The 15,458-nt window shown below is 48.8% G+C and overlaps 1 protein-coding gene across 1 annotated transcript; it reads left to right on the top strand.

The window, feature by feature from the left end:
* The first annotated feature begins 1,037 nt into the window (after positions 1-1,037).
* Positions 1,038-12,177, top strand: LOC134958596 (uncharacterized). The gene is made up of 2 exons (XM_063941297.1): positions 1,038-3,410; positions 11,491-12,177. Exons 1-2 carry the CDS (start codon positions 1,830-1,832, stop codon positions 11,617-11,619), a joined length of 1,710 nt encoding a protein of 569 aa, XP_063797367.1. The 5' UTR covers positions 1,038-1,829; the 3' UTR covers positions 11,620-12,177.
* Positions 12,178-15,458: the final 3,281 nt, after the last annotated feature.

The following is a 15,458-nucleotide window of genomic DNA, read 5'->3' as shown; positions in this document are numbered from 1 at the left end:
GTCTACAAATATTAAGCATTCTAATACACTAACATCACAGGGAAAAGCAGAGGGTGACGTGGAGAAGCAGTAAGTGACAGGGGGGTTATTTACTAAGCTATGGGGAGAGAGAAAGTGGAGAGAGATAAAGTACCACCCTCATCTCTCTCCAAGGCTTAGTAAATAGACACCCATGGAAAGGGTGACGGGAATAGGAAGTGGGAGACAGGGAGAAACAGAATGTGATGGAGAGAGGGTGATGCTTTGGAGAGGCAGAGGACGAGGCAGTGGGTGACAGGGAGAGTTAGTGGTAGACGGAGAGGTAGTGGGTGACAGGGAGAGGTAGAGGGTGACCAAGAGATGCAGTGAATGAAGCCAGGGAGAGGCAGAGGGTGACAGAGAGAAGGTGACAGGAAAGGGCAGTAAGTGATGGGGAGAAACAGTGGATGACAGGAGGTGGGTGACGCTGGAGAGAGGCAGTGGGTGACAGTCAGTGGGAAGCTGTATTAATAAGAAAAAAGATAGTAGCATAACTAAAAAAGAAATCAACCAACTTTCCTTTAACCTTCCAACTAACCAACTTGTCTGTCAACAGTGTTCCTGACAGCTAACCAACTTTTTCATCACATCAGCCAACTTCTTTCCAACTTACAGTATATGATAGAACTAGGCAGTGTCTATTGTTAGGGTGCAGAGAAGGGGAGGTCCGGAGAAGGTGGGAGAGGCTAGAGTGCAGTGATAGAAAGGTCAGGGGGAAGTGCAGACAGGGCCGGTTCTAGACATTCTGGCGCCTAGGGCAAAAGTTTCCTGTGGCCCCTGCAGCTGTGCCCCCAGTTGATTTGCCCCCTGTAGCAGTGCTCCCTAGCTGTGCCCCCAGTTGATTTGCCCCCTGTAGCAGTGCTCCCTAGCTGTGCCCCCAGTTGATTTGCCCCCTGTAGCAGTGTCCCCTGTAGCTGTGCCCCCAGTATTTGTGACCCCTGTAGCTGTGCCCCCAGTAGTTGTGACCCCAGTAGATTTCCCCCCTAGTAGCTGTGCCCCCAGTAGTTGTTGTGAGGAGACCAGGGAAAGGGATGTCTAGGACATGCTTTCATGTTAAAAAGGATAGAGTTAATCCTATGACCCAAGTTCTGAGTTCTTAAATTGAAGCCCTCAGTCTGCAGAAGTCACACACAGGAAGTATCCCAGAAGCATACAGCAGGGGAGTGTTTCTTTTAGAAAAGCCCTCCTCCTTTCCCTCTGGAAAGACTGACAGCATGATCCACCAATCAGAAAGGAGGAGAGAGAAGGAACCAGCAAGGGGGAATTGTGGGGAGAGGAAGTGGCTGGGAGAAGGAGACTGGGTGTGTGTGGAGGTGATGGTGCACAGCTAGACTCACTGGAGGTTGGGGTGTCGTCCCCTCTCAGTGTCATCAGTGACCAGCCACTCTGTGTGCCCTGCTACAGCTGTCATTACTGCCCAGGACTGGAGGAGATATACAGCAGCTGGTAAGGACTTTGCTGAACTCTGAGTGGACATTATTAGTATAACCCTGCTTGCTGTTCACTGGATTTCTGGGTCTCCCTGAATAAAGATCACCTTGATTTTCATTATAACTGGCTCCACAGTGTGATCCCTGAACCCCAGGATACCCAGGTCACCCGGTATCCTCACATTTGGCGGCAGCGGTGGGATATCACACAGTTCCTGTAGTGTTTCCAGGGAGAGAGTTTCCAGGGAGCTAATGCACAAAAGTATCAGCATGGAGAGTCAGCCAGCAGTTGTGGCCAGCAGTCAAGGGGAGAATGCAATGAGAGAGCAGTAGAAGTTTTACCGTACAGCTCGGAAACCTCACCTACAAGGATTTTGCAGGATGAAGGGAATTACTTATGATGGGACTGAGACCAGGGAAACTCTGGTACTTCGGTTGTTGGAGTGGGATCGGGGGCACCCAGAGGATCCTGACCACCTGAGTGATGATGAAGAGGGACCAACAGGCATTGGTAGTAATTCATCCAATAAGTTACCAGAGTTGACCGATGCCACTCCTGCCATACTGCAGAGCTTGCTGGGGGCGCTAGGCGAAGGTGCGACCCCACAGGAGAGAGCTGGAGTGATCCAAGCTATACTAGGAGTACAAATTCCTGCTGGCAGTGGAATTCCGGAGTCCCCCCGAAGTTTTGAACAAGAGAAGCGACGCTTGGGATTTAAGGATGTTCCCACATTTCGGGAAAATGAAACAGACATTGACACTCACCTCCAGATCTTTGAAATTCTCATGGGGGTGCATGGAATAGAGCCAGCTGACTGGCCAAAGTACTTGGGGCCAAGTCTCACTGGCAGGGCTCTGGAAGCCTATCGGGCCCTAACCCCCCAGGAATGTGGAGTCTATGCCTTTATAAAGAAAGCATTGCTTGCTAAGTTCCAGATAACTGCAGAATCTTATCGTCTTAAATTCAGGACACTGAATAAAGGTGGAACTGATTCCTACCAAGAGTTTGCTAGTCAGCTACGGCAAGCCTGTGGGAAATGGCTTGAAGGAAGACAGGCCTCCACTGTGGAGCAGATTGTCAACTTAATTGTGGTAGAACAGCTAATGATTAAGATGGCACCAGAGGTACGGGAGTGGGTCGCAGACAGGAAGCCCAGTACACCTGAACAAGCTGCGGTATGGGCTGATGAATATATAGCCAATCGTCCGCAATGGAGAATCTTCAGTGCAGCAGGCGGTACAAGAAACCCACGAGTGGAGAAGCTCTCTGATAAAGAACCGCAAGTCAAAGATAGTAATAAAGGAGGCCCTATCAAAAACATCACTTATCAGCCACCCAGATTCAGAGTGGCTAACCCAGAACCTCGGAAGTGTTATCGCTGCAATCAACCAGGACACGTGCTTAGGGACTGTCCACGCACAAGAGGGCCATTCCCTGGGGCTAGACCGGCTCCAGTCTCTGTGGTATGTTACCCCACGGAGGAGTATGGTGAAGAGGTCGTCCAGTCAGATATGGATGGGATGATGGGTGGGGTGTATATTGTGGACTTGGTTCTGGGGGAGGAGAAGGCGACTCCCTGGAATATGCGAGGGCACCTACAGACTGTGATAGTGGAGAACCAGCAGGTACAGGGCCTACGAGACTCTGGGGCCTCACTTACGTTGATTGAGCCAGACCTGATTCCTGCCTCCCAGGTGATACCTGGACAGTATGTGCGAATTGCCACTGCCGGGGGACAACAGGCCGATATTCCTGTTGCCAAGATACATCTGGACTGGGGAGCTGACCAAGGAATCGTGGAAGTCGGAGTACTCAAGGGGCTACCAGCCAAGGTAATCCTCGGGAATGATCTGGGACAAGGACTAGTGACACGCTTCGTCCAGGTGGTAACCAGAAGCCAAACACGAAGAGAGGTGACCCAGGCTACAGATATGGTCCAGAATCAGCCTACCCAGACAATGGTGAGTGACTCTAGTTCATTGTCCAGTACTTTAGAGGTAGACTTGGGGGAGGTGGACCGGAGTGAGTTCCGACAGGCCCAACGGACTGACCCCTCCCTGAGCAAATTGAGGAGTGCAGCCGAACTGGGGTTGGAAACAGCTGATAGAAGTAAGATAGTGTGGGAAGAGGAATTACTGTACCGAGTGGTCATCCCTCGGCCCGGACAGGAAGCAGTCATGCCTACTAAACAGTTGGTGGTACCTACACAATACAGAGCACAATTACTAGCTCTTGCCCACGACATCCCTGCAGCTGGCCATTTTGGCACCCGGAAAACATTGGCCCGACTGTTGCGGAATTTCTTCTGGCCACGGATTTCTAGAGACGTTAAGCAGTATCGGGACACCTGTGATACCTGTCAGAGACTGGGAAAGCCCCAACAGAAAGCTTTTCTGCACCCATTACCTATTATAGGGGAGCCATTTGCCCGTGTTGCCATAGACCTAGTTGGACCATTAGCTATTCCCAGTCACACGGGCAAGAAGTACATCTTGACACTGGTGGACTTTACGACACGTTACCCTGAAGCCGTGGCCCTGTCATCCATTGACACGGAACATGTTGCGCAAGCACTGACGGACATATTCAGTCGGGTCGGATATCCACAGGAAGTCGTCACAGACCAAGGGCCTCAATTCCAAGGTGAACTAATGCAAACTGAAGGGTTAAACATGCTATATGAATTGTTATGTGTTTGAATAGACACGTACGCACTCTCTACAAGATGCCTTTGTCTGTTCATATAATATAAGGCTTGTGTGTGTCTTATCTTCAAGGACAATTACATACCAGATCAAAACTGTTACTTCTGTGTGTTACTAAAATATCCTGCATGTAATGTCGTATGCTACTTCTTTTTATCCAATCATATGCTTGCACATATTGTATACACCCATGTTTCTTTTCTATATAGTACGCTGTAATTTATTAAATAAACAGTGTGAATTTTTACTGCTTGTGTTGTGCATGTACCTTGTGGCTAAAAGTTCATACTCCAGACGTCTAAGAGGCCATCACATCGAGGGTTAAAGAATATAAGGGCAAATCCTTACAGCTGGCGGCTATGTCCGCGATTCAGTGATCGTCCCTGAATGGTAAGATAGAGAATTTATTGTCTGTCTTTGCCATACAGGATTGCGGTCATACACTGAAGCTGAATCCGTGTCAGTGTTCCGGGAACACGTGACAAGGTAATATTTAAGTCCGGGACTTAATATTACGAAGTTTTATGTAAAAGCATAAAACAGGTATCAGGGATACCATAGAATCTTTAATGTCTGGGACTTAAAGATACGTCTGAGAAAGGACCCGGGGTCCAAGCGCAATTCTCCAAAGACGTCAGTATCTGGGATACTTAAAAATAGACCTGGGGTCTATACGTAACGTAGAGAATACCTCGATTTGATCGTCTATATTCTTGTATGTTTGTAGTGAGATAAGTTCTTATATTTGGTCCAGACGGCTGGTAAGTTTTCGTCTGCCAGATATCTTTACTCAAACACTTTTCTTGCTTCCTGTCTAAAACGCTGTATTTTTCTGACATCTTGTACGAATGGTAAGTATCGTACCCGTCAAAAGATTTCATGTTCTCACTGTACAGATAATATTGTGATATTGTCAATGACTAATTAACTGGTTAAGCTGATGCATGTATAGTAAGTAGAGTGTTGTATATTTTAGATATTTTCCTTTAAAGTTGTACTGTTGATTTATATTACTGTCTGACAATGGGCTCTAGTCAGAGTAAAAAAACCTGCATATTCCCCGCCCCTCCCTGGTGAGACATGCAAGATGTATGTCGCCCGCAACTCTACCTCAGAGTATTACTTAGTTAACCCATGGGTGGATAATTTAGCGGGATGGATAGAGAAAGCAGGACAGGACCCATTCCTACGGGAAGGCAGTAATTACCCTTTCTATATGGAGATTTAAGAAAAAATGTCAGTTTCCAACAGCACAGAAGCGAGGCAGTGAGAAACTGTATCCCTCTCCCTCCCCCTTGCATTCCAATGTATCCTGCGCTCAGAGACACAAATCTCTTGGCAGCAGTAACCCTTTCACACTAAATGGGATTGCCTCCAGCTCCACTGCTGGAGGGTGCGTCCACTAGCTCTATCCCTAGCACCAATAACCCAGAGTTTAGATAATAGTAAAACACTGTCCCAAGCCCACTATTACCCTCGATGGCTGTATATCTTATTTGCGCAAAGCTTGCAGGGGACGCAGCTATACATTTATATGAGAAAGAGGCTGCAGGGCGTTTTGATGTAAAAAGAAACCTGCACTCACTCATACCTATCAGAACTCCAGACGCTTTGACAGACAGAACCAACCCCGCAGTCAGGGAAGATTCCAAAGACCCCGCGCACTGACGGGGCCCGGAGGAGGGTATCCCAGCCTTTATTCAACTCTCCCGTCATAGTAAAGATTCACCTCTGCTGCCACTTATTATAAATGGAAGTAAAATTCCCTTTTTAGTGGACAGCGGTGCAACAACCAGTGTTTTGTGTTCTGACCTATGCAGTATCCCCTCTCACCAGAAAAGATAGAAGGTCTCCGCCCCATGATACAGCAATTCTTACAACAGGGTATTCTCAGACATATTGTATCACCATACTGTACTCCTGTGAACCCTGTTGCCAAAGCTGATGGCAGTATAAGATTTGTACAGAATCTCAGAGCGATCAATCAGTTAATTGTCCCAATTGCACCAATTGTTCCAGATGTAAACTCACTCATTTCTGCAATCCCTGCAGATGCTGCGTTCTTCTCTGTAATTGATTTGAAGAATGCCTTTTTTTCAGCATACCTGTAGATTCACAGACACAATTACTTTTTGCCTTTTCTTTTGAGGGTAAACAACTTACCTGGTGCAGATTATTGACGCACCTGTTGTCTCCAGGCCACATTGGGGCCCTGGCAACCTCACCATGGTTCAGTCCTGCTACAGTATGCAGATGATCTGCTGCTCTGTAGTAAAACTGAGGAGGCCTGCCGAGAGAATGGTGTTTCATTACTAAACTGGCTTTGTGAATGTGGACACAAGGTGTCCAAAATAAAAATGCAATGGTGTAAAAAGCATGTTGATTACTTAGGTTTTGTGCTCACTCAGGGAGAGAGGAAAGTCAGTCCACAACGCATACAGTCTGTATTGGGCCTGGTCACCCCAACTACCCAGAAGGAACTATTGTCCTTCCTGGGTATGGTAAATTACTGCAGACAGTGGATATCTGATTGCTCTTATTATGATAACATTTTGAGACAAGCCACACTGAAGGACAAACCTAAAACTGTACAATGGTCACAAGAAATGTTAACTGCATATGAAAGTTTAAAATGTATGTTGATAAAAAGTCCGGCACTTGGCCTCCCCAATTATGTACTACCTTTCCATCTATATGCAAGGGACAATTGTAAAACCATGGCGGGGGTGCTCACACAGTTTCATGGAGGGAAGTTGCGCCCCGTGGCATTTTTTTCCAAAGTCATGCCAGTGTCTGTGCAAGGTATGCCTGCCTGCCTCAGGGCTTTGGCAGCCTGTGCAATGGTTGCAGAAATGGCCACTACCCTCACTTTAGGCCACATCACAGTACTCCACACCACACATGATGTCCTGGCAATACTTAAAGGCTTACACACACAGCACATGTCAGCACAACGCCTTAGTGGATATGAAGTACTCCTTTTGAGTAACCCTACCCTTACCATCAAGTACACTGCTAGTTCTTCTGGCCCTGCACCCATTCTCAATGCCCTTTTAGGCTTGAAAGGTCCCGAGGATGAACCACCCGACCTACATGACTGTGCTGCTTCCATTGAAGCTGAAACTTCTCCCAGACTTGACATGTCTCCCGTTCCCATACCAGGCGCAGACGTAGTTTTTGTTGACGGCTCATGTAGTAGGCCCAATGACAATACATACCAGGCTGGCTATGCCATTGTCACCCTCCCTGATACTGTGTTGGAAACCCTACCAATACCTTATCAGTCCGCGCAAGCTGCAGAACTCATTGCACTCATTAGAGCATGTCCCTCCCTTGACAACGTCCATCTGCTCACTCAACTTCAAGCTGCTGCGACTAATGCTGATCTCTCCGACTGAACTTACCCAATTCTGCAGAAAAAATCCTAAATCAGGATTAATCTGCAAAGAGGGGAAACCCTGTATACCCCAGTCCAGTGCCCCTTTGCTCGTTGCCCAGTGCCGTGGTGTTGGTCACCGTGGTGAAGCCACAACACTCCTCCTACTAACCAATGATTTTTATGTTACTAATGCCAAATCACTTGTGGACCAGTATGTTAGCAGATGCATCACTTGCCTCAGGAACAACCCTAATAAAGCTAAACACCAGCATCTTGAATACCCCACAGAAAACTCTAGGATACTCACCCTTTGAAATACTAATGGGTAGACCCTTTTCCTACACCCTGGGCTAAGAAACCACTAGTAATACAGGAAGGAGATCTAGAACTCATCAGAGAAGAGTATGTCAGGTCCCTGATAACAAAACTGAATGAAATTGAACATGAGGTTGTTTGTAAAAACCCTTTTGAATCCACAGGAACCTACACACCCCTTTAAAGTCAGAGACAGAGTCGTGGTGAAGGTGCTCCCCAGGAACAAGAGCCCAGGAGACTTCACCTATGGTCCAGAGACAGAGGTCGTAGCAGTTACCCGAACAGCAGTCCTGACAGAGGAAAGTCCTACCTGGATCCATGCATCCCGAGTAAAAAAGGTTCCTAGACCAGACCTAGAGAGGGAAGCAAGTGATTCCAGTGAGGTACGAACCGGGGCAGACAGCCCTGACCTCCCACCTAGCGAAGAAAGAAGAACAGAAGAAGATGAGGAACCTGTCCCCTATCTCTATCCTGGGGACTATCTCGATAGCCCTACTGGCCCTCATTCACCTCACAATATGTGAAGTCGACATCACACAAACAGATGGGGTCCCCACCTTGTGGTACAATTCCTCCAATACACACGTAGCCACATACATCCTTGATTATTTCATGTTCCCTAAACTTGCTGACAACAAACACAATAAAAGCAACTGTTATGTCTGTGGCAAATCTAGGCCCCACCTAGGTACAGTGCCCCTTAATATACCCCTAGAACAGGAAAATTGTTTTTTCAGCCTTTTTAATGACACCAAAACAAATGACAGTCAGTGCGAAATGTGGAAAAGGGAATATCCCATATTGTCAAAAAAATCCCAACCCAGGAAGCACCATAACCATATATCCTGGAAACTATACCTGTTATACATCTAACACCACCACAGGGAGAAATTTAAAAACCTTCCCACCAGGGTATTGTGCAAATAAGCATATTCATACTTGTAACTTTAATTCTTGTAGGCATTATAGTTTATTGTGTAATTCCCTGTGGAAAGAAACTTACCTCCAAAGGCATTGATAAGGCCCTGATGTACTATGATATAACCACCAGTCCTGTCACCTCCTCTGATAGTAAGGGACCCGACGATTATGTCCAATATCTCAAGAACTGGAGGAACAAGAAAGGAGCCTCACTTAAGAATCATGTCATATAACAATCATGATTCTAAGAGGGGATTGAAGGGTTAAACATGCTATATGAATTGTTATGTGTTTGAATAGACACGTACGCACTCTCTACAAGATGCCTTTGTCTGTTCATATAATATAAGGCTTGTGTGTGTCTTATCTTCAAGGACAATTACATACCAGATCAAAACTGTTACTTCTGTGTGTTACTAAAATATCCTGCATGTAATGTCGTATGCTACTTCTTTTTATCCAATCATATGCTTGCACATATTGTATACACCCATGTTTCTTTTCTATATAGTACGCTGTAATTTATTAAATAAACAGTGTGAATTTTTACTGCTTGTGTTGTGCATGTACCTTGTGGCTAAAAGTTCATACTCCAGACGTCTAAGAGGCCATCACATCGAGGGTTAAAGAATATAAGGGCAAATCCTTTCACAAACCCTGTGGGAAAAGTGGGGGGTTCGGCCTCTTCGGACCACCCCTTATCATCCGCAGACCAATGGACTATGTGAAAGATTCAATGGAACGCTGAAAAGACTCCTACAAGCTTACGTACAGTCCGAGGGGAGGGACTGGGAGAGAGCCCTGCAACAGCTTCTATTTGCTTATCGGGAAGTTCCACAAGCATCTACCGGATATTCCCCGTTTGAACTTCTGTACGGCCGGAAAGTGCGGGGGCCCCTAGACCTGGTCAAAGAGAGTTGGGAGGGAACTTTCCAAGAACACCAGCAGCCCATTTTACAATATGTAGAGAACATGCGGAATCGGATGAGAAGATTGCTACAGTTAACCCAAGAGCATCTCCGGGAATCACAAGAGAAACAAAGGGAATGGTACGATGCCCACGCTCAAGACCGTGAGTTGAATCCAGGGCAAAAGGTCATGGTGCTTATCCCAGTGCGTAGAAACAAACTGCAAGCCACCTGGGATGGACCGTATACAGTGGTAAGGCGTACCGGACCGGTCAATTATGTGATCGCCCTGGATAAGGGAGGGAAGCGCCTACGCACCTTCCATATAAATAGAATTAAAGCTTATAGAGATCGTCAAGTAGCGGCCATGATGGTATGTTGCCCTCCGATGGAGACACCAGAAACTGATCCATTGCCTGACCTTTTGGGAGCTGCTAAAGAGAATAAGGGAGTGGAATCAGTCCAGGTGGGACTACAATTGAATACGGCACAGCAGCAAGAGATGCAGAGGATCTTAGAGGCTGAACAAGCCCAGTTTTCATGTCAACCTGGTCGAACTCACCTGACCACTCACCATGTGGACACTGGGAACAGTAAGCCCATCCGACAAGTCGCTTACCGAATGACCCCAGATGTTATGAGACAGGTGAAGACTGAGATCAAAGAGATGCTAGCTTTGGGGGTCATTGTGCCATCTAAAAGCCCATGGGCCGCTGGGGTCGTGTTGGTTCCCAAGAAAGATGGGACTACACGGTTTTGCGTGGACTATCGCAAATTGAATGAAGTAACCATAACTGATGCTTACCCTATGCCCCGTATTGACGAGCTACTGGACCGGATTGGAGGGGCCAAGTTCGTCTCAACGCTGGACTTAAGCAAGGGTTACTGGCAAATCCCACTTACCAAAGAAGCCCAGGAGCGTTCTGCCTTCATCACACCCATAGGACTCTTTGAGTGTACTACCATGCCTTTCGGGATGAAGAACGCCCCTGCCACATTTCAGCGAATGGTGAATGACCTACTGGAGGGATGTCAAGACTTTGCACAAGCCTACCTCGATGATATCGCCATCTTCAGCCATACCTGGGCAGACCATTTAACTCATGTGGCAGAAGTGCTCAAAAGGATCAGACAGGCCGGGCTCACCATACGCCCAGATAAATGTCAGATGGGGATGGCTGAGGTTCAGTACCTAGGACATCGGGTTGGAGGAGGATCTATTAGACCAGAACCGGCAAAGGTGGAGGCTATTGTCAACTGGCCCCGACCTGTCAACCAGAAGCAAGTGCGGGCGTTCCTTGGGGTTGCTGGCTATTACAGAAAATTTATACCACATTACAGCACCGTGGCCAAGGCCCTAACGGACTTGACCAAAAAGAGATATGCTCGGAAGATCGAATGGACTGTTGAGTGTGAGCAAGCCTTCACCATCTTAAAAGACACGCTGACTCGAGCCCCAGTGTTGGCTGCCCCTGACTACCATAAAAAGTTTATTGTGCAGACAGACGCTTCGGGGTGTGGACTTGGGGCAGTGTTGTGCCAGGTGGGAGAAGATGGTAGGGAACACCCAATTGTGTATCTATCTCGTAAGCTAGCTGACCGAGAGATAGCCTATGCCACTATTGAGAAGGAGTGTCTAGCCATAGTCTGGGCCTTAAAGAAACTACAACCTTATCTCTATGGTAAAGAATTCACTGTTATTACTGACCATAACCCGTTAAATTGGCTAAACAGAACCTCAGGGGAAAATGGGAGGTTGTTGAGGTGGAGTTTGGCGTTACAAGGTTTCAACTTTTCTATTTCTCACAAAAAGGGACGAGACCATCACAATGCTGACGGGTTATCCAGACGTGAGGAAACAAATGCCAGACTTCGCAGACCTTCGGGCCGAGACAACAGTCAGGACTCCAACATTGGCATCATGCCTGTCTCCTCGATTTAAGAAGGGGGAGGTATGTGAGGAGACCAGGGAAAGGGATGTCTAGGACATGCTTTCATGTTAAAAAGGATAGAGTTAATCCTATGACCCAAGTTCTGAGTTCTTAAATTGAAGCCCTCTGTCTGCAGAAGTCACACACAGGAAGTATCCCAGAAGCATACAGCAGGGGAGTGTTTCTTTTAGAAAAGCCCTCCTCCTTTCCCTCTGGAAAGACTGACAGCATGATCCACCAATCAGAAAGGAGGAGAGAGAAGGAACCAGCAAGGGGGAATTGTGGGGAGAGGAAGTGGCTGGGAGAAGGAGACTGGGTGTGTGTGGAGGTGATGGTGCACAGCTAGACTCACTGGAGGTTGGGGTGTCGTCCCCTCTCAGTGTCATCAGTGACCAGCCACTCTGTGTGCCCTGCTACAGCTGTCATTACTGCCCAGGACTGGAGGAGATATACAGCAGCTGGTAAGGACTTTGCTGAACTCTGAGTGGACATTATTAGTATAACCCTGCTTGCTGTTCACTGGATTTCTGGGTCTCCCTGAATAAAGATCACCTTGATTTTCATTATAACTGGCTCCACAGTGTGATCCCTGAACCCCAGGATACCCAGGTCACCCGGTATCCTCACAGTTGTGACCCCTGTAGTTGTGCCCCCAGTAGATTTTCCCCCTAGTAGCTGTGCCCCCAGTAGTTGTGACCCCTGTAGTTGTGCCCCCAGTAGATTTTCCCCCTAGTAGCTGTGCCCCCAGTAGTTGTGACCCCTGTAGTTGTGACCCCTGTAGTTGTGCCCCCAGTAGATTTTCCCCCTAGTAGCTGTGCCCCCAGTAGTTGTGCCCCCAGTAGATTTTCCCCCTAGTAGCTGTGCCCCCAGTAGTTGTGACCCCTGTAGTTGTGCCCCCAGTAGATTTTCCCCCTAGTAGCTGTGCCCCCAGTAGTTGTGCCCCCAGTAGATTTTCCCCCTAGTAGCTGTGCCCCCAGTAGTTGTGACCCCTGTAGTTGTGACCCCAGTAGATTTTCCCCCTAGTAGCTGTGCCCCCAGTAGTTGTGACCCCAGTAGATTTTCCCCCTAGTAGCTGTGCCCCCAGTAGTTGTGACCCCTGTAGTTGTGCCCCCAGTAGATTTTCCCCCTAGTAGCTGTGCCCCCAGTAGTTGTGACCCCTGTAGTTGTGCCCCCAGTAGATTTTCCCCCTAGTAGCTGTGCCCCCAGTAGTTGTGCCCCCAGTAGATTTTCCCCCTAGTAGCTGTGCCCCCAGTAGTTGTGACCCCTGTAGTTGTGCCCCCAGTAGATTTTCCCCCTAGTAGCTGTGCCCCTGTAGCGCCGCTTACAAACACACAAAAAAACAAAAACACAATACTTACCAGCCCCGCTCCTGCTTCCCGACCGCTCCTGCGCTGCCCTCCGTCTCTGGCCCCCGGCTCCTCTCTATGGGAGAGACGTCATGACGTTTCTCCCATAGCAGCACCGCACTGACACTAGAGGTCAATTATGACCTCTAGCGTCAGACAGTGGCGCCTGCTGCAGCCGGGGAGTGGGGATCAGGATGCGTCTCTTGCCACGGCGGCAGCGGCGCCCTTCGGACAGTGGCGCCCCAGGCAAAAAGCCTGCTTGCCCGTGGCAAGAGCTGCTACTGAGTGCAGAGCTGCTTGTACTGGGTGGTCTGAGGTGCAGTATAGTAACAGTAGTTAGGGCAGCATAATACAGTACAATATAACAGAGTGGTTACAGCGGCACACTACAGTATAATACAGAGTGGTTAGGGCAGTACAGAGAAGATAAGACAGAATGTTTAGGGCAGCAGCACAGAACAGTATAACAGAGGTAACACAACACAGCGGTAAGGGTAGCACAGTACAGTATAACAGAGGTTACACAACACAGCGGTAAGGGTAGCACAGTACAGTATAACAAAGGTTACACAACACAGCGGTAAGGGTAGCACAGTACAGTATAACAAAGGTTACACAACACAGTGATAAGGGTAGCACAGTACAGTATAACAAAGGTTATACAACACAGCGGTAAGGGTAGCACAGTACAGTATAACAGAGGTAACACAACACAGTGGTAAGGGTAGCACAGTACAGTATAACAAAGGTTATACAACACAGCGGTAAGGGTAGCACAGTACAGTATAACAAAGATTATACAACACAGCGGTAAGGGTAGCACAGTACAGTATAACAAAGGTTATACAACACAGCGGTAAGGGTAGCACAGTACAGTATAACAGAGGTTACACAACACAGCGGTAAGGGTAGCACAGTACAGTATAACAAAGGTTACACAACACAGCGGTAAGGGTAGCACAGTACAGTATAACAAATGTTACACAACACAGCGGTAAGGGTAGCACAGTACAGTATAACAAATGTTACACAACACAGCGGTAAGGGTAGCACAGTACAGTATAACAAATGTTACACAACACAGCGGTAAGGGTAGCACAGTACAGTATAATACTGCTGCTCTGGGGGGGGGGGGTTGCGAACAGGGTAGTGCTGCTGTTGAGGTGGGGAGGCTGTGAATGTGCTGCTGTGCGAGGGGTGCGTGCAGCGTAGACTGAAGGTGCTGCTGTTTGGGGAACGAGGGGGGATGAGGGAGGGGGCAGCGGCCAGGGGAGACTAAAGGTGCTGCTGCTCCTGGCGGCTGATTACAGGGACCCGTTGCTGGCGGAACTGATGACATGAGGCATATACAGCACACAGGACGCAGTTATATATCAGGTTTTACAGTACTGTTCCATATATCTGCTATTATGTATGCACAAAATGCCATACAGTAAGGGTTAGGCTGCGGGGAAGGAGGGATAGACACCACCGAGGAGGGATAGGGTTATGCAGCGGGGGGGGGGGGGTAAGGGTTATGCTGCGGGGAAGGAGGGATAGACACCACCGAGGAGGGATAGGGTTATGCAGCGGGGGGGGAGGGTAAGGGTTAGGGCTGTAACACACTGGCCGGTTTCTCCCGGATGGCAAAAAGCCGGACAAACTTTGTCTGGCTTTTTGCCACCCGGGAGAAACCGGCAGAGTCTCGCACACAGGACGGCTTTGAGCCGTGTGTGATGCTGTGCGCATGTGCAGCATCAGACACGGCTTCAGAAAAAACCGTTGTGTGTGAAAGCTCCCCTTCACACACACGGTTCACTGGCTGCAAAGACGGCCCGGCGGCCGCTGGACCTTCCAGTGGTGAGACCCGGCTGCAACCGGGGCCGTGCAGTGTGAAGGGACCCTAGCCCTCACACTGTTAACTACAATGCCGGCACGGGAAAAAGCCGTCCGGCTTTTCCCCGGCCGGCAAAAGCCGGGTAGTGTGTTTTAGCCCTTAGGCTGCGGGGAAGGAGGGATAGACACCACCGGGGAGGGATAGGGTTATGCAGCGCGGGGGAGGGTAAGGGTTAGGCTGCGGGGAAGAAGGGATAGACACCACCGGGGAGGGATAGGGTTATGCAGCGGGGGGGAGTGGGGGGGGGGGGGTAAGGGTTAGGCTGCGGGGAAGGAGGGATAGACACCACCGGGGAGGGATAGGGTTATGCAGCGCGGGGGAGGGTAAGGGTTAGGCTGCGGGGAAGAAGGGATAGACACCACCGGGGAGGGATAGGGTTATGCAGCGCGGGGGAGGGTAAGGGTTAGGCTGCGGGGAAGAAGGGATAGACACCACCGGGGAGGGATAGGGTTATGCAGCGGGGGGGGGGGGGGGGAGGGTAAGGGTTAGGCTGCGGGGAAGGAGGGATAGACACCACCGGGGAGGGATAGGGTTATGCAGCGCGGGGGAGGGTAAGGGTTAGGCTGCGGGGAAGGAGGGATAGACACCACCGAGGAGGGTTAGGATTAGGCTGCGGAAGGAAGGATTA

The sequence above is a fragment of the Pseudophryne corroboree genome, chromosome 9 (genome assembly GCF_028390025.1).
Source record: "Pseudophryne corroboree isolate aPseCor3 chromosome 9, aPseCor3.hap2, whole genome shotgun sequence".
NCBI classification, from domain to species: domain Eukaryota; kingdom Metazoa; phylum Chordata; class Amphibia; order Anura; family Myobatrachidae; genus Pseudophryne; species Pseudophryne corroboree.
The sequence above is the reverse complement of the archived record's forward strand: the minus strand, read 5'-3'. Positions and strand labels throughout refer to the sequence as shown.

Bases quoted from the DNA above. Each gene is read 5' to 3' on its own strand.
- LOC134958596 (XM_063941297.1), top strand. From the start codon at position 1,830: ATGAAGGGAATTACTTATGATGGGACTGAGACCAGGGAAACTCTGGTA. The intron at 3,411-11,490 runs GTGAGTGACTCT...TCTCACAAAAAG, and splicing joins ATCAGCCTACCCAGACAATG to GGACGAGACCATCACAATGC.